We start from the raw sequence: 26,214 nt of genomic DNA on the forward strand, positions 1-26,214 counted from the left end.
ATTATATGGGATATGTTATAATGATGTCATTGCAAAGAGGTCAGTGATTGGAGTACAGTATATGGGATGTATTGGGGTACATAATAAAGATGTCATTACATTGGGGTCAGTGATTGGACTATATGGGATGTATAATATGAATATTATTACACTGGGGTCAGTGATTGGATTGTATGGGATGTGTTGTGGTAAATTATACCCAACAGGACTATTGCCGGGAGATTGTATAGGATTATTCCTGGGAAATGGCCTTACATTGTACTATTGATGGCTAATTGTATTGTATGGGGCGATTGCTGGGGGAAGGACCTTGCGTGAGAACATTGCTTGGGGAGTAGCCTTGCGTGGGACCATTGCTGGGGGAATGGCCTTGCGTGGGACCATTGCTGGGGGAATGGCCTTGCGTGGGACCATTGCTGTGGGGATGGCCTTGCGTGGGACCATTGCTGTGGGGATGGCCTTGCGTGGGACCATTGCTGTGGGGATGGCCTTGCGTGGGACCATTGCTGGGGGAATGGCCTTGCGTGGGACCATTGCTGGGGGAATGGCCTTGCGTGGGACCATTGCTGGGGGAATGGCCTTGCGTGGTACCATTGCTGGGGGAATGGCCTTGCGTGGGACCATTGCTGGGGGAATGGCCTTGCGTGGGACCATTGCTGGGGGAATGGCCTTGCGTGGTACCATTGCTGGGGGAATGGCCTTGCGTGGGACCATTGCTGGGGGAATGGCCTTGCGTGGGACCATTGCTGGGGGAATGGCCTTGCGTGGGACCATTGCTGGGGGAATGGCCTTGCGTGGGACCATTGCTGGGGGAATGGCCTTGCGTGGGACAATTGCTGGGGGAATGGCCTTGCGTGGGACCATTGCTGGGGGAATTGCCTTGCGTGGGACCATTGCTGGGGGAATGGCCTTGCGTGGGACAATTGCTGGGGGAATTGCCTTGCGTGGGACTATTGCTGGGGGAATTGCCTTGCGTGGGACTATTGCTGGGGGGATGGCATTGGATAGGATTATTGCTGGGGGAATTGCCTTGCGTGGGACTATTGCTGGGGGAATGGATTTGGATAGGACTATTGCTGGGGAACGGCATTGGATAGAACTATTGCTGGGGGAATGACCTTGCATGGGACTATTGCTGGGGGAATGGTATTGGATAGGACTATTGCTGGGGGAATGGCCTTGCATGGGACCATTGGTGGGGGAATGGCATGGGATAGGACTATTGGTGGGGGAATGGCATGGGATAGGACTATTGGTGGGGGAATGGCATGGGATAGGAATATTGGTGGGGGAATGGCATGGGATAGGAATATTGGTGGGGGAATGGCATGGGATAGGACTATTGGTGGGGGAATGGCATGGGATAGGACTATTGCTGGTCATCTCTGGCAAACACAAAGCCGGCGGCACGACGACCGTGTGAGATGGATGCCTGTTTATCTGTCAGAGACTGAAGGGTGTCTAATAGAAGCGCTCTCTCCTGTACTGCAGCACTGTGCCGCCATGCTGGGAAGAGCTACGGATTGGGGGAATCGTGGCTTGGCAAGGACTGTCAGCTCTGCACCTGTCTTCACCCCGTGGGAGTTGGATGCTGTGAGATGTAAGTACGAACACCTACCGAGAGTGCCCCGTCACATTACATCAATATTTAACCAAGCAGTAGACTGAAAAGCTCCGATCACCTGACCCCACACAGCCACCCCCATCACCTGACCCCACACAGCCAGTCCAGCCCCAATCACCTGACCCCACACAGCCAGTCCAGCCCCAATCACCTGACCCCACACAGCCAGTCCAGCCCCGATCACCTGACCCCACACAGCCAGTCCAACCCCGATCACCTGACCCCACACAGCCAGTCCAGCCCCGATCACCTGACCCCACACAGCCAGTCCAGCCCCAATCACCTGACCCCACACAGCCAGTCCAGCCCCAATCACCTGACCCCACACAGCCAGTCCAGCCCCGATCACCTGACCACACACAGCCAGTCCAGCCCCGATCATCTGACCCCAGCCAGCCCCGATCACCTGACCCCACACAGCCAGTCCAGCCCCAATCACCTGACCCCACACAGCCAGTCCAGCCCCAATCACCTGACCCCACACAGCCAGTCCAGCCCCGATCACCTGACCCCACACAGCCAGTCCAACCCCGATCACCTGACCCCACACAGCCAGTCCAGCCCCGATCACCTGACCCCACACAGCCAGTCCAGCCCCAATCACCTGACCCCACACAGCCAGTCCAGCCCCAATCACCTGACCCCACACAGCCAGTCCAGCCCCGATCACCTGACCACACACAGCCAGTCCAGCCCCGATCATCTGACCCCAGCCAGCCCCGATCACCTGACCCCACACAGCCAGTCCAGCCCCAATCACCTGACCCCACACAGCCAGTCCAGCCCCAATCACCTGACCCCACACAGCCAGTCCAGCCCCGATCACCTGACCCCACACAGCCAGCCCCAATCACCTGACCCCACACAGCCAGCCTCGATCAGCTGACCCCACACAGCCAGCCTCGATCAGCTGACCCCACACAGCCAGCCTCGATCACCTGACCCCACACAGCCAGTCCAGCCCCAATCACCTGACCCCACACAGCCAGTCCAGCCCCAATCACCTGACCCCACACAGCCAGTCCAGCCCCGATCACCTGACCCCACACAGCCAGCCCCAATCACCTGACCCCACACAGCCAGCCTCGATCAGCTGACCCCACACAGCCAGCCCCGATCAGCTGACCCCACACAGCCAGCCCCGATCAGCTGACCCCACACAGCCAGCCCCGATCAGCTGACCCCACACAAACCACAGCACCATCCAATAATTTTTAACTCCGTTCACAATGGAGATATTAAACACGAATAATAAAAAATGAATTTTATTTAATCTTACAAAGAAATCAGGTAAATACAGTTCAATTTCCGGTCCCCGTCCCGTGTCATCAAGCCGAAATAGCACTGGCGGCATCCTAAAGTGGCCCTTCAGGTGTTGCAGGTTTTGGGGACATACTTCCAATGATACAAATACCCCATATCTTACACCATCGGTCAATGTTATTAGGGGTCATTCTAGTATGCCTTAAACATTGTTGCAGTGTCAGGACTTAGGGCCAAGCACAATGTACAGGAGAGGGGCCAGTGGGCTGAAGAGCTAACCATCTACTCTGTATTCCTCCACAGAACACAGCACCCCATTGACTTCCCATCGTGGTGTGAAGCTCGCTATGACTCTCAGACCTGTCGCATCTCTGTCGTTCAGAAGGCCAATCCTAACCTTCCATGTGTGCACAGCGCAGACTACGAATGGGGCTCAGCCGGGACCCCCGAACCCACTTCAGAGTCCATCTACCCCACCCACCTCGGCAGATAGACTGCAACCCGTGATCTCTGCCTTTCCATGTCTACCAGACCACTGTGAGCGCTCTACCAGCTTCCTATTCCCGGATCCTGGGTAGCCCTGTATATCCATTACAATGCGGCTGGCTCCCTGCAGCTTCCATCAGTGCCATGCGGCCAGCGATGTGCCAGCCAGACCCCGGCGGCCCCCCAGGACTATGATAATGTGTTTATGTTGTAATACCGTGTATGACCACTTAGCACCCAATAAACCACTCTGCTCAACCTCCGTGTCTATACTCATCTGTACCAACATGGCGGACACCTCCACCGGTCTATAGACTCCACACTGAGTGCAAACTGTGGAGGCCAAACACACCTTACTCCACCCACTGGGCCAGGCAATCTGCATGATGCACCTCCCACTGCAGGACAGCCCAGAGGAGGAGCTAGAGAACCCCCCCCCCCCCCCCAACTATGGGAAAACCCAAAAGGAGTTAGCTAATCAGTGTGCCCCTCCCACTGTAGCACAACCCAATGGAGGAGCTATAGAGTGTTCCCCTCCCACTGCATAACTCAGAGGAGGAGCTATAGAGTGTTCCCCTCCCACTGCATAACTCAGAGGAGGAGCTATAGAGTGTTCCCCTCCCACTGCATAACTCAGAGGAGGAGCTATAGAGTGTTCCCCTCCCACTGCATAACTCAGAGGAGGAGCTATAGAGTGTTCCCCTTCATCTGCATAACTCAGAGGAGGAGCTATAGAGTGTTCCCCTCCCACTGCATAACTCAGAGGAGGAGCTATAGTCTTCCCCTCCCACTGCATAACTCAGGAGGAGGAGCTATAGAGTGTTCCCCTTCATCTGCATAACTCAGAGGAGGAGCTATAGAGTGTTCCCCTCCCACTGCATAACTCAGGAGGAGCTATAGAGTGTTCCCCTTCATCTGCATAACTCAGAGGAGGAGCTATAGAGTGTTCCCCTCCCATTGCATAACCCAAAGGAGGAGCTATAGAGAGAACCCCCCTCCCCTCCCCCCCCCCCCCCCCAACTATGGGAAAACCCAAAAGGTGTTAGCCAAACAGTGTTCCCCTCCCACTGCAGAGCCACCAAGAGAAGAGTGCCACCCCCTCATAGCTGTGGGGAAATCCAAAGGGGAGCAATAGAGTGTCCCTCCCACTGCAAGACCGCCCATAGGAGGGAGTTGTGGAGCAAGCCCCTCCCACCAAATGACAGCCCAGAAAAGGGTGTTTTGAGTGTCCTTCTCCAAATAAAGGACAATCTCAGAGAATAGGGAGCTACAGACAATTCCCCTCCCCCTGCAGGACAACTCAGAGAGGAAGAAGTTATAGAGTGTGCCCCTCCCACTGCATAACTCAGAGGAGGAGTTATACAGTGTGCCCCTCCCACTGGAAGGAGAGGATATAAAGACAAATGTGAGGATAATGGAGAATGCTCCTCCCACCGGAGAAAGGCAGACAGAAGGGTACTTGGAATATGCCCCTCCCTCTTTAGGGTGAAAGGAGTGTGTAACTGGCTATCTCCCCGCCCACTTCCAGTAGCTCCCACCAATCCCAGTACGGCCCCATCGTCAGATACAGATGGAATGGGAGGAGGAGGCCGGAGACACGTAGGAGGCCAGTAAAGGGTTGGTGGGTAAAACTTTGATGGGCAGGTCCCAGCTGAATGTGTCCACGTCTATGTGTTCCGCTCCAGTCCATGTGATGATCTCCGATTGGTTCTCTGGTACGGTAGGCGCTTCCACCGGTTCCCGGGCAGTGACAAATTCAAAGTGCAGGCGCCACTTCAATGATACTGCAGAGCGGGGGAAGAGAGGAGAGAGGTGACCATAGAGAGACGTCCTAACCTGATCACATGACACACAGGTAGGTCCTCCATATCCATCAATGTAATCCCCCATCAGATGGGCTCCTCACCACACTCACCGATGTTGGTAGTGAAGCCGGGGCAGGAGCTCAACGGGACGGGGAGGCCGAAATTACTGCTGGCGGTGTGCAGGCAGGACTCGTGGTGCTGAGCGTGGGTGCTGATAGACACAGGTTGTCCACGGGAACGTCTGTACTCCTCCTGTACACTCTCCTCCGATTGTAGAGACACCGAATACTGTGCATAGACAACACACACATCATACACCGGGGGAGGGGTCTGTACACCATCCTTATCACTGCCTACACCAGAGGTCCCCACATCTTCCACCTCCTCCACCGGTGCAACCTGGGGACTCGCACCCACCTGGGGACTCGCACCCACCTGGGGACTCGCACCCACCTGGGGACTCGCACCCACCTGGGGACTCTATATCCTCTCTGCCCAAAGTCAGAGGGCAGGTGTATAAGGGCTTCAACTTCAACCCGTTCAGTAGTAACCTCCAGCTCTGCAGATCTCCCCCATCCAGTAGTCAGCCCCAGCTCTGTTGAACCCCCCACCCCCCCCCGCTCAGTAATAACCCCCAGCTCTGCTGATCCCCCCGCTCAGTAATAACCCCCAGCTCTGCTGATCCCCCCCGCTCAGTAATAACCCCCAGCTCTGCTGATCCCCCCGCTCAGTAATAACCCCCAGCTCTGCTGATCCCCCCGCTCAGTAATAACCCCCAGCTCTGCTGATCCCCCCCGCTCAGTAATAACCCCCAGCTCTGCTGATTCCCCCCGCTCAGCAATAACCCCCAGCTCTGCTGACCCCCCCCCCCCCCGCGCTCAGTAGTAACCCCCAGCTCTGCTGATTCCCCCCGCTCAGTAATAACCCCCAGCTCTGCTGACCCCCCCCCTGCTCAGTAGTAACCCCCAGCTCTGCTGATCCCGCCAAGTAGGAACTCCCAGCTCCCATTGAGTAGTAACCCCCAGCTCTGCTGATCCCCCCACTCAGTAGTCACTCCCAGCTCAGCTGATCCTCTGGTTTTCTGTTCCTCCTCCTCTCTCTCTCTGCTGCCCGCTCACCTCCTACTACATTACTCCCCATGTGACATTTTCTAGTTTCTACCACCATAGTCCCCCAGCTTTGCTGATTCTCTGCCTCTCACTCCTTTCTCTCTTTCCAGTCCCCGCTCACCTCCCACTATATTGCTGCTAACCATGCATGACATGTGCTAGTTTCTCCTTCCCTGGTCCCTCAGCTCTGCTGATCCTCTGCCGCTCAGTCTTCGGTCATCTTCTGCTATAGCCTTATGTTGCAAACCATGTGTGTGTGCCATCTACCAATTGCTCTACACCTCAGTCTGGTCCTCGCCCACCTTCCTGCTGCTCCACGCCAGATGCAACATCTGCACCAGACACCCCCCACAACATATACACAATATAGTACATATATATATATTTCCCATATATTATTTTCCTCAGTAATACACAGATTTTGAAATGAAAAGTCCATCAGTGGTTCCATTAGCTTTAAATCTGGATGCAAAGGAGGAGCGCTTGTTGGTTTCCAGTGCATCCTGGGATCTCTCATACCTGCAATACCTCCAAAACAAAGCAAAGCCAACACTAAATAAAAGCCCCTCTAAAAGCTGCTCCGAGAATTGTCAGACTTTTGTGGAGGCTTCAGAGACACTTTGGAAGCGGCAAAAAATTGACACAGGGGTGGGGGGGTGGGGATCATTTTTGAACAAAGACATGTGACCAGGGCTGTAAGGTGACCGTTTGCTTTAGTGGGAGGAGCTTTAATTGGCAGAGTGCTTTATAACAGCGTGTCCAATGCCACATTCTCAAGCAAGTGTGAACCAGCCCTAAGAGTATCCCACCTCTGGATCTTCTATGGGTTTATTGCCAAGCAGCAACCAGTCCATCGCCGCGCACCATCCAGTCCATCGCCGCGCACCATCCAGTCCATCGCCGCGCACCATCCAGTCCATCGCCGCGCACCATCCAGTCCATCGCCACGCACCAACCAGTCCATCGCCACGCACCAACCAGTCCATCGCCACGCACCAACCAGTCCATCGCCACGCACCAACCAGTCCATCGCCACGCACCAACCAGTCCATCGCCACGCACCAACCAGTCCATCGCCACGCACAAACCAGTCCATCGCCACGCACCAACCAGTCCATCGCCGCGCACCAACCAGTCCATCGCCACGCACAAACCAGTCCATCGCCACGCACAAACCAGTCCATCGCCGCGCACAAACCAGTCCATCGGCGCGCACCAACCAGTCCATCGCCGCGCACCATCCAGTCCACCGCCACGCGCCATCCAGTCCATCGCCGCGCACCAACCAGTCCATCGCCGCGCACCAACCAGTCCATCGCCGCGCACAAACCAGTCCATCGCCACGCACCATCCAGTCCATCGCCACGCACCATCCAGTCCATCGCCACGCACCAACCAGTCCATCGCCGCGTACCAACCAGTCCATCGCCGCGCACAAACCAGTCCATCGCCACGCACCAACCAGTCCATCGCCACGCACCAACCAGTCCATCGCCACGCACCACCCAGTCCATCGCCACGCACCAACCAGTCCATCGCCACGCGCCATCCAGTCCACCGCCACGCGCCATCCAGTCCATCGCCGCGCACCATCCAGTCCATCGCCGCGCACCAACCAGTCCATCGCCGCGCACCAACCAGTCCATCGCCGCGCACAAACCAGTCCATCGCCACGCACCAACCAGTCCATCGCCACGCACCAACCAGTCCATCGCCACGCACCACCCAGTCCATCGCCACGCACCAACCAGTCCATCGCCACGCACCAACCAGTCCATCGCCACGCACCAACCAGTCCATCGCCACGCACCAACCAGTCCAACGCCACGCACCAACCAGTCCATCGCCACGCACCAACCAGTCCATCGCCACGCACCACCCAGTCCATCGCCGCGCACAAACCAGTCCATCGCCACGCACCAACCAGTCCATCGCCACGCACCAACCAGTCCATCGCCACGCACCACCCAGTCCATCGCCACGCACCAACCAGTCCATCGCCACGCGCCATCCAGTCCACCGCCACGCGCCATCCAGTCCACCGCCGCGCACCAACCAGTCCACCGCCGCGCACCAACCAGTCCATCGCCGCGCACCAACCAGTCCATCGCCACGCACCATCCAGTCCATCGCCAAGCACCAACCAGTCCATCGCCACGCACCAACCAATCCATCGCCACGCACCAACCAATCCATCGCCACGCACCAACCAGTCCATCGCCACGCACCAACCAATCCATCGCCACGCACCAACCAATCCATCGCCACGCACCAACCAGTCCAACACCACGCACCAACCAATCCATCGCCACGCACCAACCAGTCCAACACCACGCACCAACCAGTCCATCGCCACGCACCAACCAGTCCAACACCACGCACCAACCAGTCCAACGCCACGCACCAACCAATCCATCGCCACGCACCAACCAGTCCATCGCCACGCACCAACCAATCCATCGCCACGCACCAACCAGTCCATCGCCACGCACCAACCAGTCCATCGCCACGCACCAACCAATCCATCGCCACGCACCAACCAATCCATCGCCACGCACCAACCAATCCATCGCCACGCACCAACCAATCCATCGCCACGCACCAACCAGTCCATCGCCACGCACCAACCAGTCCATCGCCACGCACCAACCAGTCCATCGCCACGCACCAACCAGTCCATCGCCACGCACCAACCAGTCCATCGCCACGCACCAACCAGTCCAACGCCACGCACCAACCAGTCCATCGCCACGCACCAACCAGTCCATCGCCACGCACCAACCAGTCCAACGCCACGCACCAACCAGTCCAACTCCATGCACCAACCAGTTCATCACCATACGCCATACGACTGAAGCACCTTCTAATTGAAAACAATGGACAATACTACATCACTAACCTGTAAGCAGGGAATTTCACCATCAGAAAAGTTGAAGGTTCCGATTACATCTTCTCCAATCTTATAAACCGTCTTAAAGATGCAGAAGGTCCCAACTCGGCCCCGTGTGTTACTAATGTTATACTGATCTGTGAGAGGAATTACAAGGGGTACGATTACCACGGGGGTCTTCTCTATGGGGTCCTCCCCGACTGTCTGACCACACCTTCTCCAGGATGGAAGAACACGTTATGGCAAACGCCTACTACATGATCAGACTGAGCTTGTAGTATACATAGAACACTAAGCGGGGACAGTATGTGCCATTGTGCAGATGCTCACAATGTCCTCCTCCTCCCTACACACCACGTCCTCCTCCTCCTCCTCCCTACACGCCACGTCCTCCTCCTCCTCCTCCCTACACGCCACGTCCTCCTCCTCCCCCCTACACGCCACGTCCTCCTCCTCCCCCCTACACGCCACGTCCTCCTCCTCCCCCCTACACGCCACGTCCTCCTCCTCCCCCCTACACGCCACGTCCTCCTCCTCCCCCCTACACGCCACGTTCTCCTCCTCCCCCCTACACGCCACACCCTCCTCCTTCGCTTCTCTATACACCACGTCCTCCTTCTCCCCCCTACACGCCACATCCTCCTCCTCCCCCCTACACGCCAAGTCCTCCTCCCTACTCGCCACGCCCTCCTCCTCCGCTTCTCTACACACCACGTCCTCCTCCTCCTCCTCTTCTTCTCTACACACTACATCCTCCTCCTCCTCTTCTCTACACACCACATACACACCACGTCCTCCTCTTCTCCTCTACACACCGCGTCCTCCTCCTCCTCTTCTCTACACACCACGTCGTCCTCTTCTCTACACGCCACGTCCTCCTTCTCCTCCCCCCTACACGCCACGTCGTCCTCCTCTTCCTCCCCCCTACACGCCACGTCCTCCTCCTCCCCCCTACACACCCTGTCCTCCTCCTCCTCCCTACACACCCTGTCCTCCTCCTCCTCCCCTTCTCTACACACCACGTCCTCCTCCTCCTCACGGTGCCATGACTGGACCAGTGGTGGACAGACACCAGCTGACATCTGAAGACTTCACAGACAAGTCGGGCCCCGGGGACTGATGGAGATGACATCACCAGACACTTACGTAACGTCCTCCGTGATGTCACAGCCATGAGAATCTCCACGGCGGAGTCCAGGAGACGCGAGTCTTTCTTCGACATTTCATCTTCATCCAGGAAGGGGTTGGAGGGAGCCACCTCGTCCTCCTGGGGAGGCTGGAAACCCTGGAGGGCTGAAAACCAGACGGATCATAACCTGCATCAATGTCCAGAATATAGACATCCAATAACATCCACCGACAGCTCTGACTGGCTCCGGGGTTAAAGGTCACGATGGAAACATGGAATCTGCTAACGTCTTTTCCTTCTGAGATAACCAACTGCCTGGATTTCACTGACCTTTCCTAAGCTGTGTACTCGTGGGTCAATGATACTGCATGAGCTTTTTATTTTTCTGTAGTGTGCTGCCATCTAGTAGTGGTATCTGGCTATTGCAGCTTGTGTAGTAATGTGATTTTGGGTTCTCCCTCTGTCCACCCCTCCTATTTAGTGCTAGTTAGTTCAGTCCTAGCTAGGCCAGTCCCCAGTCTTCCATGTTTCCTCTGTCAGTGTTGGTACTTCTCAAAGACAGGGTGTAGGAAAGACATGGTCTTCTTACACTTCAAAATACTGGAAATACATCCTGTGTACTGCAATTGTCTGAACAGAAACTGGGTGGCATTTAAGAATGAAGCTGCCCGTGGATGATGCCGAGTCAGCAGGTGACTATACTGTTAGGACAGGCCGGGTCTAAGTAAGTCAGCGCATAAAGTGGCATTTAGAACAGTCACCGAGACCTCTGACCTCTCACCGTACAATAAGAGGACCCGGAACGGGACCCGTAGAAGCTGTATTGGGCAGTTGACTCTCTGGCAGCCGATGGTCAGCTTGTAGACGTATTTCACGGACTGACCTCGGAAGGACGGGGGGGCGGAGAGAGGTAATGTCTCACTATAGGAATCTGAAAGAGAAACAAGATCACCATCTGCTGGACAAACAGAGAAGTAACCATTGTCCACTGTGTACACACCACGTACAGGATTTGGTCTCTCCGGGGTCCAGCCGAAGGTCACAGAAGAGGATTTTGGGTGGAGTGGAGAGAATACACTGACCCCGCTCACCTGAAAGATGAGAAGAAGTGTGACAACAGAGACATTAAGACACCATGGGGACACCAAGACATTCCAAGGCACTATGGGGACACCAAGACATTCCAAGGCACTATGGGGACACCAAGACATTCCAAGACACTATGGGGACACCAAGACATTCCAAGGCACTATGGGGACACCAAGACATTCCAAGGCACTACGGGGACACCAAGACATTCCAAGGCACTATGGGGACACCAAGACATTCCAAGACACTATGGGGACACCAAGACATTCCAAGACACTATGGGGACACCAAGACATTCCAAGACACTATGGGGACACCAAGGCAATTCCAAGACACTATGGGGACACCAAGACATTCCAAGACACTATGGGGACACCAAGACATTCCAAGACACTATGGGGACACCAAGACATTCCAAGACACTATGGGGACACCAAGACATTCCAAGACACTATGGGGACACCAAGACATTCCAAGACACTATGGGGACACCAAGACATTCCAAGACACTATGGGGACACCAAGACATTCCAAGACACTATGGGGACACCAAGGCATTCCAAGACACTATGGGGACACCAAGGCATTCCAAGACACTATGGGGACACCAAGGCATTCCAAGACACTATGGGGACACCAAGGCAATTCCAAGACAATATGGGGACACCAAGGCACTACGGGGACACCAAGGCATTCCGAGACACTATGGGGACACCAAGGCATATCGAGACACTATGGGGACACCAAGGCATTCCGAGACACTATGGGGACACCAAGACATTCCAAGGCACTATGGGGACACCAAGGCATTCCGAGACACTATGGGGACACCGAGGCATTCCGAGACACTATGGGGACACCGAGGCAATTCCAAGACAATATGGGGACACCAAGACATTCCAAGGCACTATGGGGACACCAAGACATTCCAAGGCACTATGGGGACACCAAGACATTCCAAGGCACTATGGGGACACCAAGACATTCCAAGGCACTATGGGGACACCAAGACATTCCAAGGCACTATGACACTATGGGGACACCAAGACACTACGGGGACACCAAGTCATTCCAAGACACTATGGGGACACCAAGACATTCCAAGGCACTATGGGGACACCAAGACATTCCAAGGCACTATGACACTATGGGGACACCAAGACATTCCAAGGCACTATGACACTATGGGGACACCAAGACATTCCAAGGCACTATGGGGACACCAAGGCATTCCAAGGCACTATGGGGACACCAAGGCATTCCAAGGCACTATGGGGACACCAAGGCATTCCAAGGCACTATGGGGACACCAAGACATTCCAAGGCACTATGGAGACACCAAGGCATTCCAAGGCACTATGGGGACTCCAAGACATTCCAAGGCACTATGGGGACACCAAGACACTATGGGGACACCAAGACATTCCAAGACACTATGGGAACACCAAGACATTCCAAGGCACTATGGGGACACCAAGACATTCCAAGACACTATGGGAACACCAAGACATTCCAAGGCACTATGGGGACACCAAGGCATTCCAAGGCACTATGGAGACACCAAGGCATTCCAAGGCACTATGGGGACTCCAAGACATTCCAAGGCACTATGGGGACACCAAGACACTATGGGGACACCAAGACATTCCAAGACACTATGGGGACACCAAGACATTCCAAGGCACTATGGGGACACCAAGACATTCCAAGGCACTATGGAGACACCAAGGCATTCCAAGGCACTATGGGGACACCAAGACATTCCAAGGCACTATGGAGACACCAAGGCATTCCAAGGCACTATGGGGACACCAAGGCATTCCAAGGCACTATGGAGACACCAAGGCATTCCAAGGCACTATGGGGACTCCAAGACATTCCAAGGGACTATGGGGACACCAAGACACTATGGGGACACCAAGACATTCCAAGGCACTATGGGGACACCAAGACATTCCAAGGCACTATGGAGACACCAAGGCATTCCAAGGCACTATGGGGACACCAAGACATTCCAAGGCACTATGGGGACACCAAGACACTATGGGGACACCAAGACATTCCAAGACACTATGGGGACACCAAGACATTCCAAGGCACTATGGGGACACCAAGGCATTCCAAGGCACTATGGAGACACCAAGACATTCCAAGGCACTATGGGGACACCAAGACACTATGGGGACACCAAGACATTCCAAGGCACTATGACACTATGGGGACACCAAGACATTCCAAGGCACTATGGGGACACCAGGACATTCCAAGGCACTATGACACTATGGGGACACCAAGACATTCCAAGGCACTATGGGGACACCAAGGCATTCCAAGGCACTATGGGGACACCAAGACACTATGGGGACACCAAGACATTCCAAGACACTATGGGGACACCAAGGCATTCCAAGGCACTATGGGGACACCAAGGCATTCCAAGGCACTATGGGGACACCAAGGCATTCCAAGACACTATGGGGACACCAAGACACTATGGGGACACCAAGACACTATGGGGACACCAAGGCATTCCAAGACACTATGGGGACACCAAGACACTATGGAGACACCAAGGCATTCCAAGACACTATGGGGACACCAAGACATTCCAAGACACTATGGGGACACCAAGGCAATTTCAAGACACTATGGGGACACCAAGGCAATTCCAAGACACTATGGGGACACCAAGGCAATTCCAAGACACTATGGGGACACCAAGGCAATTCCAAGACACTATGGGGACACCAAGGCATTCCAAGACACTACGGGGACACCAAGGAAATTCCAAGACACTACAGGGACACCAAGGAAATTCCAAGACACTACGGGGACACCAAGGCATTCCAAGACACTACGGGGACACCAAGGCATTCCAAGACACTACGGGGACACCAAGGCATTCCAAGACACTACGGGGACACCAAGGCATTCAAAGACACTATGGGGACACCAAGGCATTCCAAGATACTATGGGGACACCAAGGCATTCAAAGACACTATGGGGACACCAAGGCATTCCAAGACACTATGGGGACACCAAGTCATTCCAAGACACTATGGGGACACCAAGTCATTCCAAGACACTATGGGGACACCAAGGCATTCCAAGACACTATGGGGACACCAAGGCAATTCCAAGACACTATGGGGACACCAAGTCATTCCAAGACACTATGGGGACACCAAGGCATTTCAAGATACTATGGGGACACCAAGGCAATTCCAAGACACCATGGGGACACCAAGGCATTCCAAGACACTATGGGGACACCAAGGCATTCCAAGACACTATGGGGACACCAAGGCATTCCAAGACACTATGGGGACACCAAGGCAATTCCAAGACACTACGGGGACACCAAGGCAATTCCAAGACACTACGGGGACACCAAGGAAATTCCAAGACACTACGGGGACACCAAGGAAATTCCAAGACACTACGGGGACACCAAGGCATTCCAAGACACTACGGGGACACCAAGGCATTCCAAGACACTATGGGGACATCAAGGCATTCCAAGACACTACGGGGACACCAAGGCATTCAAAGACACTATGGGGACACCAAGGCATTCAAAGACACTATGGGGACACCAAGGCAATTCCAAGACACTATGGGGACACCAAGTCATTCCAAGACACTATGGGGACACCAAGGCATTCCAAGATACTATGGGGACACCAAGGCAATTCCAAGACACTATGGGGACACCAAGTCATTCAAAGACACTATGGGGACACCAAGGCATTCCAAGACACTATGGGGACACCAAGGCATTCAAAGACACTATGGGGACACCAGGACATTCCAAGTAACTATGAGGACACCAAGACATTCCTTGACACTAGGGGGACATTAAGACACTATGGGACCCTGGGTCACACTCACCTCTATTTGGGATGAAGACCGTCTCATTCACCGCCTGTACGTCCTGTCTGGGCTCCTCGCTAGCTGGAAGCTGAACCCGGCTGTCACTGGCATGGAACTGACAATGGATCTGAGCGCTGGCCCAGGCGAGAGTCTCACTACAAACATACAATCAGAATACTGATAACAGATCTAATCTGTGTCCAGGTGAGATCACTACAATGACTACATCAAACAATTATAACATTGGTAATAGATCTGACCCTGGTCAGGCTCTGGCAGGTTTTGGCTGCTCTCTGGGGGGCTCCCAGGTCAGGACATTCAGTTCTCTAAGAAAATTCCTCCATTGGGAACACAGACAGAACTTCCTCTCATCAGACCAGTAGGAAAATCAGAACATCTGATTGGCTGCATTGGTCTCTCTACTCTCCTTTCCTTGGTGACAACAGCGCCCCCTCACTTCCCGTGGTGACAACTGCGCCCCCTCACTTCCTGTACAGGTGACACCAAGAGGAGGACGAAGGAAGTTATCCCCAGTGAACTCACAGAAAGGAATGTTTGGAGTTTCTAATGAACATATACTATCACAGGAGGACTTGCTGTATATCCCAACTATTATCCGCCTGTGTGTGACTATCGGGGGGGTCTCCTCTGAATCACACAAGAAAGCCCAGCACCATCATCTGCCTGTGTGTGACTATCGGGGGGCCTCCTCTGAATCACACAAGAAAGCCCAGCACCATCATCTGCCTGTGTGTGACTATTGGGGGGCCTCCTCTGAATCACACAAGAAAGCCCAGCACCATCATCTGCCTGTGTGTGACTATCGGGGGGCCTCCTCTGAATCACACAAGAAAGCCCAGCACCATCATCTGCCTGTGTGTGACTATCGGGGGGGCCTCCTCTGAATCACACAAGAAAGCCCAGCACTATCATCTACCTGTGTGTGACTATCGGGGGGCCTCCTCTGAATCACACAAGAAAGCCCAGCACTATCATCTACCTGTGTGTGACTATCGGGGGGGCCTCCTCTGAATCACACAACAAAGCCCAGCACTATCATCTACCTGTGTGTGACTATCAGGGGGGGGGGGGGGTTGAGGGGGGGGGGGGGGGTTGAGGGGTTCCTCTGAATTTACAGAGCTGTAACATGTGGCAACTAAACAAAGTAGAACTAAAAAAAGACAATACAGTGGTAGTTTTGGAATAGAGGAGAGGGATTAGAACCCCCGTCAGGTGCACCCTCTGGGGAGATTTGTTCTTTCCATTTGTCCAGTTTAACATCATCACTGAGATTCCCAAATGTTGGGTTGTCACCAACACAGGAAGAGGGGAGATCCTTCAATGGGGACACTAGTTCCCCCCCCCCCCCCCCACGTGGCACACCTTACAGGGGTTATAACTCTCCCTGACTCCATCCAGTATTCTTCTCAGAAGGACAGAAGGATCACCTACCTGCTGGCGGAGGTGGAGAGGGCTGACAGCGGGTTGGTGAAGGTCACAATACACTCCAGGGGCTCACCGGCCAGGAAGACCGGACCACGGACCAGCTTGGCCACCACTTCAATCATGGTGAGGAGAGCGGGCCTGGAACGGGAGGAGGGAGACCAGGTCAGCCATGACACCTCAGGATGGGACGTGAGGGAGGAAACCAGAGCCTCCTCCAGCAGGGGCAGGTGAGTGGAGGGAGAACATTCCGCCTCATCCAGCATCTGGACTGAGATCAATGAATGGTGAGTTCAGGTAAGTGCACACTCCATGTAGTCTTCTCATTACAATCAGACTATCCACCAATCACAGCTCAGATCAGGTGAATAGACTGCAGCTCTAATACATGGAGGGGGGGGGCTCGCCAAGGAGACACCCGGCGGGAGGGGCTCGCCGAGGAGACATCCGGCGGGAGGGCGGGGGAGGCTCGCCGAGGAGACATCCGACGGGAGGGCGGGAGAGGGTCGCCGAGGAGACATCCGACGGGAGGGCGGGACATCCGGCGGGAGGGCGGGGGAGGCTCGCCGAGGAGACATCCGACGGGAGGGCGGGAGAGGGTCGCCGAGGAGACATCCGACGGGAGGGCGGGACATCCGGCGGGAGGGCGGGGGAGGCTCGCCGAGGAGACATCCGACGGGAGGGCGGGGAGGCTCGCCGAGGAGACATCCGACGGGAGGGCGGGACATCCAGCGGGAGGGCGGGGAGGCTCGCCGAGGAGACATCCGGCGGGAGGGCGGGGAGGCTCGCCGAGGAGACATCCGGCGGGAGGGCGGGAGAGGCTCGCCGAGGAGACATCCGGCGGGAGGGCGGGGAGGCTCGCCGAGGAGACATCCGGCGGGAGGGCGGGAGAGGCTCGCCGAGGAGACATCCGGCGGGAGGGCGGGAGAGGCTCGCCGAGGAGACATCCGACGGGTGGGCGGGAGAGGCTTGCCGAGGAGACATCCGACGGGAGGCGGGACATCCGACGGGAGGGCGGGAGAGGGTCGCCGAGGAGACATCCGACGGGAGGGCGGGACATCCGGCGGGAGGGCGGGGGAGGCTCGCCGAGGAGACATCCGACGGAGGGCGGGACATCCGGCGGGAGGGCGGGGGAGGCTCGCCGAGGAGACATCCGACGGGAGGGCGGGACATCCGGCGGGAGGGCGGGGAGGCTCGCCGAGGAGACATCCGGCGGGAGGGCGGGAGAGGCTCGCCGAGGAGACATCCGGCGGAGGGCGGGAGAGGCTCGCCGAGGAGACATCCGGCGGGAGGGCGGGAGAGGCTCGCCGAGGAGACATCCGGCGGGAGGGCGGGAGAGGCTCGCCGAGGAGACATCCGGCGGGAGGGCGGGAGAGCTCGCCGAGGAGACATCCGGCGGGAGGGCGGGAGAGGCTCGCCGAGGAGACATCCGACGGGAGGGCGGGAGAGGCTCGCCGAGGAGACATCCGACGGGAGGGCGGGAGAGGCTCGCCGAGGAGACATCCGACGGGAGGGCGGGAGAGGCTCGCTCTCCCGCCGAGGAGACATCCGACGGGAGGGCGGGAGAGACTCGCCGAGGAGACATCCGACGGGAGGGGGGGAGAGGCTCGCCGAGGAGACATCCGACGGGAGGGCGGGGAGAGGCTCGCCGAGGAGACATCCGACGGGAGGGCGGGAGAGGCTCGCCGAGGAGACATCCGACGGGAGGGCGGGAGAGGCTCGCCGAGGAGACATCCGACGGGAGGGCGGGAGAGGCTCGCCGAGGAGACATCCGACGGGAGAGGCTCGCCGAGGAGACATTTGACGGGAGGGGGGAGAGGCTCGCCGAGGAGACATTTGACGGGAGGGGGAGGCTCGCCGAGGAGACATTTGACGGGAGGGGGGGAGAGGCTCCCCGAGGAGACATTTGACGGGAGGGGGGGAGAGGCTCCCCGAGGAGACATCCGACGGGAGGGCGGGAGAGGCTCGCCGAGGAGACATCCGACGGGAGGGCGGGAGAGACTCGCCGAGGAGACATCCGACGGGAGGGGGGGAGAGGCTCGCCGAGGAGACATCCGACGGGAGGGCGGGAGAGGCTCGCCGAGGAGACATCCGACGGGAGGGCGGGAGAGGCTCGCCGAGGAGACATCCGACGGGAGGGCGGGAGAGGCTCGCCGAGGAGACATCCGACGGGAGGGCGGGAGAGGCTCGCCGAGGAGACATCCGACGGGAGAGGCTCGCCGAGGAGACATTTGACGGGAGGGGGGAGAGGCTCGCCGAGGAGACATTTGACGGGAGGGGGGAGGCTCGCCGAGGAGACATTTGACGGGAGGGGGGGAGAGGCTCCCCGAGGAGACATTTGACGGGAGGGGGGAGAGGCTCGCCGAGGAGACATCCGACGGGAGGGCGGGAGAGGCTCGCCGAGGAGACATCCGACGGGAGGGCGGGAGAGGCTCGCCGAGGGAGACATCCGACGGGAGGGCGGGAGAGGCTCGCTCTCCCGCCGAGGAGACATCCGACGGGAGGGCGGGAGAGACTCGCCGAGGAGACATCCGACGGGAGGGGGGGAGAGGCTCGCCGAGGAGACATCCGACGGGAGGGCGGGGAGAGGCTCGCCGAGGAGACATCCGACGGGAGGGCGGGAGAGGCTCGCCGAGGAGACATCCGACGGGAGGGCGGGAGAGGCTCGCCGAGGAGACATCCGACGGGAGGGCGGAGAGGCTCGCCGAGGAGACATCCGACGGGAGAGGCTCGCCGAGGAGACATTTGACGGGAGGGGGGAGAGGCTCGCCGAGGAGACATTTGACGGGAGGGGGGAGGCTCGCCGAGGAGACATTTGACGGGAGGGGGGAGAGGCTCCCCGAGGAGACATTTGACGGAGGGGGGGAGAGGCTCCCCGAGGAGACATCCGACGGGAGGGCGGGAGAGGCTCGCCGAGGAGACATCCGACGGGAGGGCGGGAGAGACTCGCCGAGGAGACATCCGACGGGAGGGGGGGAGAGGCTCGCCGAGGAGACATCCGACGGGAGGGCGGGAGAGGCTCGCCGAGGAGACATCCGACGGGAGGGCGGGAGAGGCTCGCCGAGGAGACATCCGACGGGAGGGCGGGAGAGGCTCGCCGAGGAGACATCCGACGGGAGGGCGGGAGAGGCTCGCCGAGGAGACATCCGACGGGAGAGGCTCGCCGAGGAGACATTTGACGGGAGGGGGGAGAGGCTCGCCGAGGAGACATTTGACGGGAGGGGGGAGGCTCGCCGAGGAGACATTTGACGGGAGGGGGGGAGAGGCTCCCCGAGGAGACATTTGACGGGAGGGGGGAGAGGCTCCCCGAGGAGACATTTGACGGGAGAGGGGAGAGGCTCGCCGAGGAGACATTTGACGGGAGGGGGGGAGAGGCTCCCCGAGGAGACATTTGACGGGAGGGGGGGAGAGGCTCGCCGAGGAGACATTTGACGGGAGGGGGGAGAGGCTCGCCGAGGAGACATTTGACGGGAGGGGGAAGAGGCTCGCCGAGGAGACATTTGACGGGAGGGGGGAGAGGCTCGCCGAGGAGACATTTGACGGGAGGGGGGAGAGGCTCGCCGAGGAGACATTTGACGAGAGGGGGGGAGGCTCGCCGAGGAGACATTTGACGACAGGGGGGGAGGCTCGCCGAGGAGACATTTGACGGGGGGGGGGAGGCTCCCCGAGGAGACATTTGACGAGAGGGGGAGAGGCTCGCCGAGGAGACATTTGACGGGGAGGGGGGAGAGGCTCGCCGAGGAGACATTTGACGGGAGGGGGAGAGGCTCGCCGAGGAGACATTTGACGGGAGGGGGGAGAGGCTCGCCGAGGAGACATTTGACGGGAGGGGGAGAGGCTCGCCAAGGAGACATTTGACGAAAGGGGGGGAGGCTCGCTGAGGAGACATTTGACGAGAGGGGGGAGGCTCGCCGAGGAGACATTTGACGGGGGGGGAGAGGCTCGCCGAGGAGACATTTGACGGGGAGGGGGGAGAGGCTCGCCGAGGAGACATTTGACGGGAGGGCGGGAGAGGCTCGCCGAGGAGACATTTGACGGGAGGGCGGGAGAGGCTCGCCGAGGAGACATTTGACGGGAGGGGGGAGAAGCTCGCCGAGGAGACATTTGACGGGAGGGGGGGAGAGGCTCGCCGAGGAGACATTTGACGGGAGGGCGGGAGAGGCTCGCCGAGGAGACATTTGACGGGAGGGGGGGAGAAGCTCGCCGAGGAGACATTTGACGGGAGGGGGGAGAGGCTCGCCGAGGAGACATTTGACGGGAGGGGGGAGAGGCTCGCCGAGGAGACATTTGACGAGAGGGGGGAGGCTCGCCGAGGAGACATTTGACGAGAGGGGGGAGGCTCGCCGAGGAGACATTTGACGAGAGGGGGGAGGCTCGCCGAGGAGACATTTGACGAGAGGGGGGGAGGCTCGCCGAGGAGACATTTGACGAGAGGGGGGGAGGCTCGCCGAGGAGACATTTGACGAGAGGGGGGGAGGCTCGCCGAGGAGACATTTGACGAGAGGGGGGGAGGCTCGCCGAGGAGACATTTGACGAGAGGGGGGAGGCTCGCCGAGGAGACATTTGACGAGAGGGGGGGGAGGCTCGCCGAGGAGACATTTGACGAGAGGGGGGAGGCTCGCCGAGGAGACATTTGACGAGAGGGGGGGAGGCTCGCCGAGGAGACATTTGACGAGAGGGGGGGAGGCTCGCCGAGGAGACATCCGACGGGAGGGGGGGGAGAGGCTCGCCGAGGAGACATTTGATGGGAGGGGGGGAGGCTCGCCGAGGAGACATTTGACGAGAGGGGGGGAGGCTCGCCGAGTAGACATTTGACGAGAGGGGGGGAGGCTCGCCGAGGAGACATTTGACGAGAGGGGGGGAGGCTCGCCGAGGAGACATCCGACGGGAGGGGGCGGGAGAGGCTCGCCGAGGAGACATCCGACGGGAGGGGGGGGAGAGGCTCGCCGAGGAGACATTTGACGGGAGGGGGGGAGGCTCGCCGAGGAGACATTTGACGGGAGGGGGGAGGCTCGCCGAGGAGACATTTGACGGGAGGGGGAGAGGCTCGCCAAGGAGACATTTGACGAGAGGGGGGGAGGCTCGCCGAGGAGACATTTGACGAGAGGGGGGAGGCTCGCCGAGGAGACATTTGACGGGGGGGGGGAGGCTCCCCGAGGAGACATTTGACGAGAGGGGGGAGAGGCTCGCCGAGGAGACATTTGACGGGAGGGGGGAGAGGCTCGCCGAGGAGACATTTGACGGGAGGGGGAGAGGCTCGCCGAGGAGACATTTGACGGGAGGGGGGAGAGGCTCGCCGAGGAGACATTTGACGGGAGGGGGAGAGGCTCGCCAAGGAGACATTTGACGAAAGGGGGGGGAGGCTCGCTGAGGAGACATTTGACGAGAGGGGGAGGCTCGCCGAGGAGACATTTGACGAGAGGGGGGAGGCTCGCCGAGGAGACATTTGACGGGGGGGGGGGGGGGGGAGGCTCGCCGAGGAGACATTTGACGGGGGGGGGGGAGGCTCGCCGAGGAGACATTTGACAGGGGGGGGGAGGAGGCTCGCCGAGGAGACATTTGACGGGGGGGGGGGGAGAGGCTCGCCGAGGAGACATTTGACGGGGGGGGGAGAGGCTCGCCGAGGAGACATTTGACGGGGAGGGGGGAGAGGCTCGCCGAGGAGACATTTGACGGGAGGGCGGGAGAGGCTCGCCGAGGAGACATTTGACGGGAGGGCGGGAGAGGCTCGCCGAGGAGACATTTGACGGGAGGGGGGAGAAGCTCGCCGAGGAGACATTTGACGGGAGGGGGGAGAGGCTCGCCGAGGAGACATTTGACGGGAGGGCGGGGAGAGGCTCGCCGAGGAGACATTTGACGGGAGGGGGGGAGAAGCTCGCCGAGGAGACATTTGACGGGAGGGGGGGAGAGGCTCGCCGAGGAGACATTTGACGGGAGGGCGGGAGAGGCTCGCCGAGGAGACATTTGACGGGAGGGGGGGGAGAAGCTCGCCGAGGAGACATTTGACGGGAGGGGGGGAGAGGCTCGCCGAGGAGACATTTGACGGGAGGGGGGAGAGGCTCGCCGAGGAGACATTTGACGAGAGGGGGGGAGGCTCGCCGAGGAGACATTTGACGAGAGGGGGGGAGGCTCGCCGAGGAGACATTTGACGAGAGGGGGGGAGGCTCGCCGAGGAGACATTTGACGAGAGGGGGGAGGCTCGCCGAGGAGACATTTGACGAGAGGGGGGGAGAGGCTCGCCGAGGAGACATTTGACGGGAGGGGGGAGAGGCTCGCCGAGGAGACATTTGACGAGAGGGGGGGAGGCTCGCCGAGGAGACATTTGACGAGAGGGGGGGAGGCTCGCCGAGGAGACATTTGACGAGAGGGGGGGAGGCTCGCCGAGGAGACATTTGACGAGAGGGGGGGAGGCTCGCCGAGGAGACATTTGACGAGAGGGGGGGAGGCTCGCCGAGGAGACATTTGACGAGAGGGGGGGAGGCTCGCCGAGGAGACATTTGACGAGAGGGGGGGAGGCTCGCCGAGGAGACATTTGACGAGAGGGGGGGAGGCTCGCCGAGGAGACATTTGACGAGAGGGGGGGGAGGCTCGCCGAGGAGACATTTGACGAGAGGGGGGAGGCTCGCCGAGGAGACATTTGACGAGAGGGGGGGAGGCTCGCCGAGGAGACATCCGACGGGAGGGGGGAGAGGCTCGCCGAGGAGACATTTGATGGGAGGGGGGGAGGCTCGCCGAGGAGACATTTGACGAGAGGGGGGAGGCTCGCCGAGGAGACATTTGACGAGAGGGGGGGAGGCTCGCCGAGGAGACATTTGACGAGAGGGGGGGAGGCTCGCCGAGGAGACATCCGACGGGAGGGGGGGGAGAGGCTCGCCGAGGAGACATCCGACGGGAGGGGGGGGAGAGGCTCGCCGAGGAGACATTTGATGGGAGGGGGGGAGGCTCGCCGAGGAGACATTTGACGAGAGGGGGGGAGGCTCGCCGAGGAGACATTTGACGAGAGGGGGGGAGGCTCGCCGAGGAGACATCCGACGGGAGGGGGGGGAGAGGCTCGCCGAGGAGACATCCGACGGGAGGGGGGGGAGAGGCTCGCCGAGGAGACATTTGACGGAGGGGGGAGGCTCGCCGAGGAGACATCCGACGGGAGGGGGGGGAGAGGCTCGCCGAGGAGACATCCGACGGGAGGGGGGGAGAGGCTCGCCGAGGAGACATTTGACGGGAGGGGGGAGGCTCGCCGAGGAGACATCCGGCCCCATAACCGGGAGGGTCGCTGAGGAGGGTGATCAGTCACATTGCCCTCTGATCTCGGTGTGGTGGGTGCCGGACCCCCATAGACATGGATGGGCACACAGCGGGTGCACAGACGCTATGACTGGTCAGGATCTGATCTTTGGAAGGAGTGTGGGGACTCCTGGAGGTCACATCCTGACCAGTGATGGTGCAGCACTGGGTGTCCATCCATGTCTATGGGGGTCCTTCACCCACCCCCACCATACTGAGATGAGGGGACAGGGAAGGGTCTGATCTCCCCTCTGAAGGGGCGGTGCCATCTTTTTTATCTACAGAGGGAAGAACACAACTTATAGAAGTGTACTAGAAAAAGTTATAGGCTCCGCCTCTCATCATACAGGTGGGCGGTACCTGCACACCTACCACAGAGTACACACTGTATATGAAGTCCTGTATAGAGGCTCATATCAGTCTAAAGACCTCTGAAGGTGCGATATCTTCCTTCCGATCAGACGTTCTGCCCCCCCCCTCTCCAACCATGGACCCCACTAGACCTCTGAAGGTACTCTGTGATATCTTCCTATGATCAGACGCCCCCCACGGACCCCACTACACCTCTGAAGGTACTCTGTGATATCTGGCACCAAGCAGTCAGTAGGGGATCCTTTAAGTCCTGTAAGTTGTGAGGTGGGGCTTCCATGGATCGGACTTGTTTTTCCAGCACATCCCACAGATGCTCAATTGGATGGAGATCTAAAGAATTTGGAGGCCAAGTCAACACAACCAACTCGTGTTCCTCAGACCATTCTTGAACCATTTTTGCAGTGTGGCAGGCTGCAATATTCTCCTGAAAGAGGCAACTGTCATACCGTTTACATGAAGAGGTGTACTTGGTCAATGTTTAGGTAGGTGGTACGTGTCTGGTAACTTCCACATAATAGGAGGAGCCAAGGTTCCCCAGCAGAACATTGTGCCCCCCCCCCCCGGGCCTGTCTTCTTCCCATACTATAAATCCTGTATAATAATAATAATAATACACCCTGGTGCCATCTCTTCCCCCGGTAAGTGACCCACCTGGCTCCGTTCCAGGCTGGTGGGACGTCATCTGCCTTCAACTACTGCCCAACCAGCCTGGAATGGAGCTCCTCATCTGAAATCCCATTACCCCACACTGTGTATATATAATGTATACATAGACCTGACACTGTGTGTATATAATGTACACAGGAGTATATAGACCTGACACTGTATGTATATAATGTATACAGGAGTATATGTAATGTATATAGTGGTGTATATATAATGTATACAGGAGTATATATAATGTACATAGGAGTATATAGACCTGACACTGTATGAATATAATGTATACAGGAGTATATGTAATGTATATAGTGGTGTATGTATACAGGAGTATATATAATGTACATAGGAGTATATATAATGCATACAGGAGTATATAGACCTGACACTGTGTATATATAATGTACATAGGAGTATATAGACCTGACACTGTGTGTATATATAATGTATACAGCTCATATTACCTTACACCCAGCTCAGTCCTTACACACAACCCGGAAGTCGTCACCTGAACACAACCCGGAAGTGCTCTGCACAGCCTAGCCCCGCCCACTCCTCGTTAAACATTGTACACGAGCTCAGCCCTTCCTACACGTTAGCACCGCCCCCTGCAGGCGGAATCCCCGCCCTTTTACGTGTCCTTCCTCCTGGATGAAGCGTCCCCCCACGTTCGGCCCCAATCGGATACGTTTCGGCTTTTCCCGGATTATGCGCATGCGCAGTGGGCTCGAATTGCAGACGCTGTAGTCAGGATTCCGCTGTCTGCGGCGGTGGCCCTGCCTCTCTGCGCCTGTCCGCCATGTTGTTGGAGGTCAATTCTGCGTATTCTCTACGGGAAGAGCTCACACAGCATGGCGCCGCGGAAGAAGACAGTGAGGTGGTGAAGGATGGAGCTCTGTGTGATGGTAAATATTGTGTCTGTTCTACCGGGACTGTTACCGAAATATGGAGAAAGGGGGGGCACCGAGAGGAGGGGGACACCTAGAGGAGGAGAGGGGGGCACTGAGAGGACGGGGGGCACTGAGGGGGAGGGGGCACTGAAGGGAAAGGGGGGCACTGGTGAAGTAAGGGGGTACTGGTGAAGGAGGGGGGGGGCGCTGAAAGGAACGGGGGTACAGGTGAAGGGACGGGGGAACTGAGGGGAAGGGGGGCACTGTTGGAGGGAGGGGGGCACTGAAGGGAAAGTGGG

The 26,214-nt window shown here is 58.1% G+C and overlaps 2 protein-coding genes across 2 annotated transcripts in view; one reads left to right on the plus strand and one right to left on the minus strand.

Annotated features, from left to right (window-relative positions):
* Positions 1–2,873: 2,873 nt before the first annotated feature.
* RGP1 (RGP1 partner of RAB6A GEF complex) lies at positions 2,874–25,630 on the minus strand. The gene is made up of 9 exons (XM_077478230.1): positions 25,490–25,630; positions 16,722–16,853; positions 15,288–15,424; positions 11,314–11,397; positions 11,088–11,237; positions 10,324–10,470; positions 9,187–9,314; positions 5,289–5,466; positions 2,874–5,157 (listed from the first exon to the last, which is right to left on the minus strand). Exons 2-9 carry the CDS (start codon positions 16,835–16,837, stop codon positions 4,934–4,936), a joined length of 1,164 nt encoding a protein of 387 aa, XP_077334356.1. The 5' UTR covers positions 16,838–16,853; positions 25,490–25,630; the 3' UTR covers positions 2,874–4,933.
* Positions 25,631–25,755: 125 nt separating this feature from the next.
* The window catches only part of GBA2 (glucosylceramidase beta 2), a gene marked incomplete in the record, with an annotated part of 106,283 nt that continues 105,824 nt past the window's right edge, over positions 25,756–26,214 (plus strand). The window contains 1 exon segment of the mRNA XM_077478229.1: positions 25,756–25,930.

Source organism: Lithobates pipiens, unplaced genomic scaffold (genome assembly GCF_037356315.1).
Source record: "Lithobates pipiens isolate NorthernLeopardFrog02 unplaced genomic scaffold, aLitPip1_a1.2 Scaffold_13, whole genome shotgun sequence".
Lineage (NCBI taxonomy): Eukaryota > Metazoa > Chordata > Amphibia > Anura > Ranidae > Lithobates > Lithobates pipiens.

What these genes read in the sequence shown, in the direction of transcription:
- RGP1 (XM_077478230.1), bottom strand. Translation starts at nt 16,837, where the DNA reads ATGATTGAAGTGGTGGCCAAGCTGGTCCGTGGTCCGGTCTTCCTGGCC. An exon ending in CTCTCCACCTCCGCCAGCAG is followed by an intron (nt 15,425 to 16,721) that starts GTAGGTGATCCT and finishes GTATGTTTGTAG; the next exon opens with TGAGACTCTCGCCTGGGCCA. An exon ending in GTGAAATTCCCTGCTTACAG is followed by an intron (nt 5,467 to 9,186) that starts GTTAGTGATGTA and finishes GTCTATGCACAG; the next exon opens with TATTCGGTGTCTCTACAATC.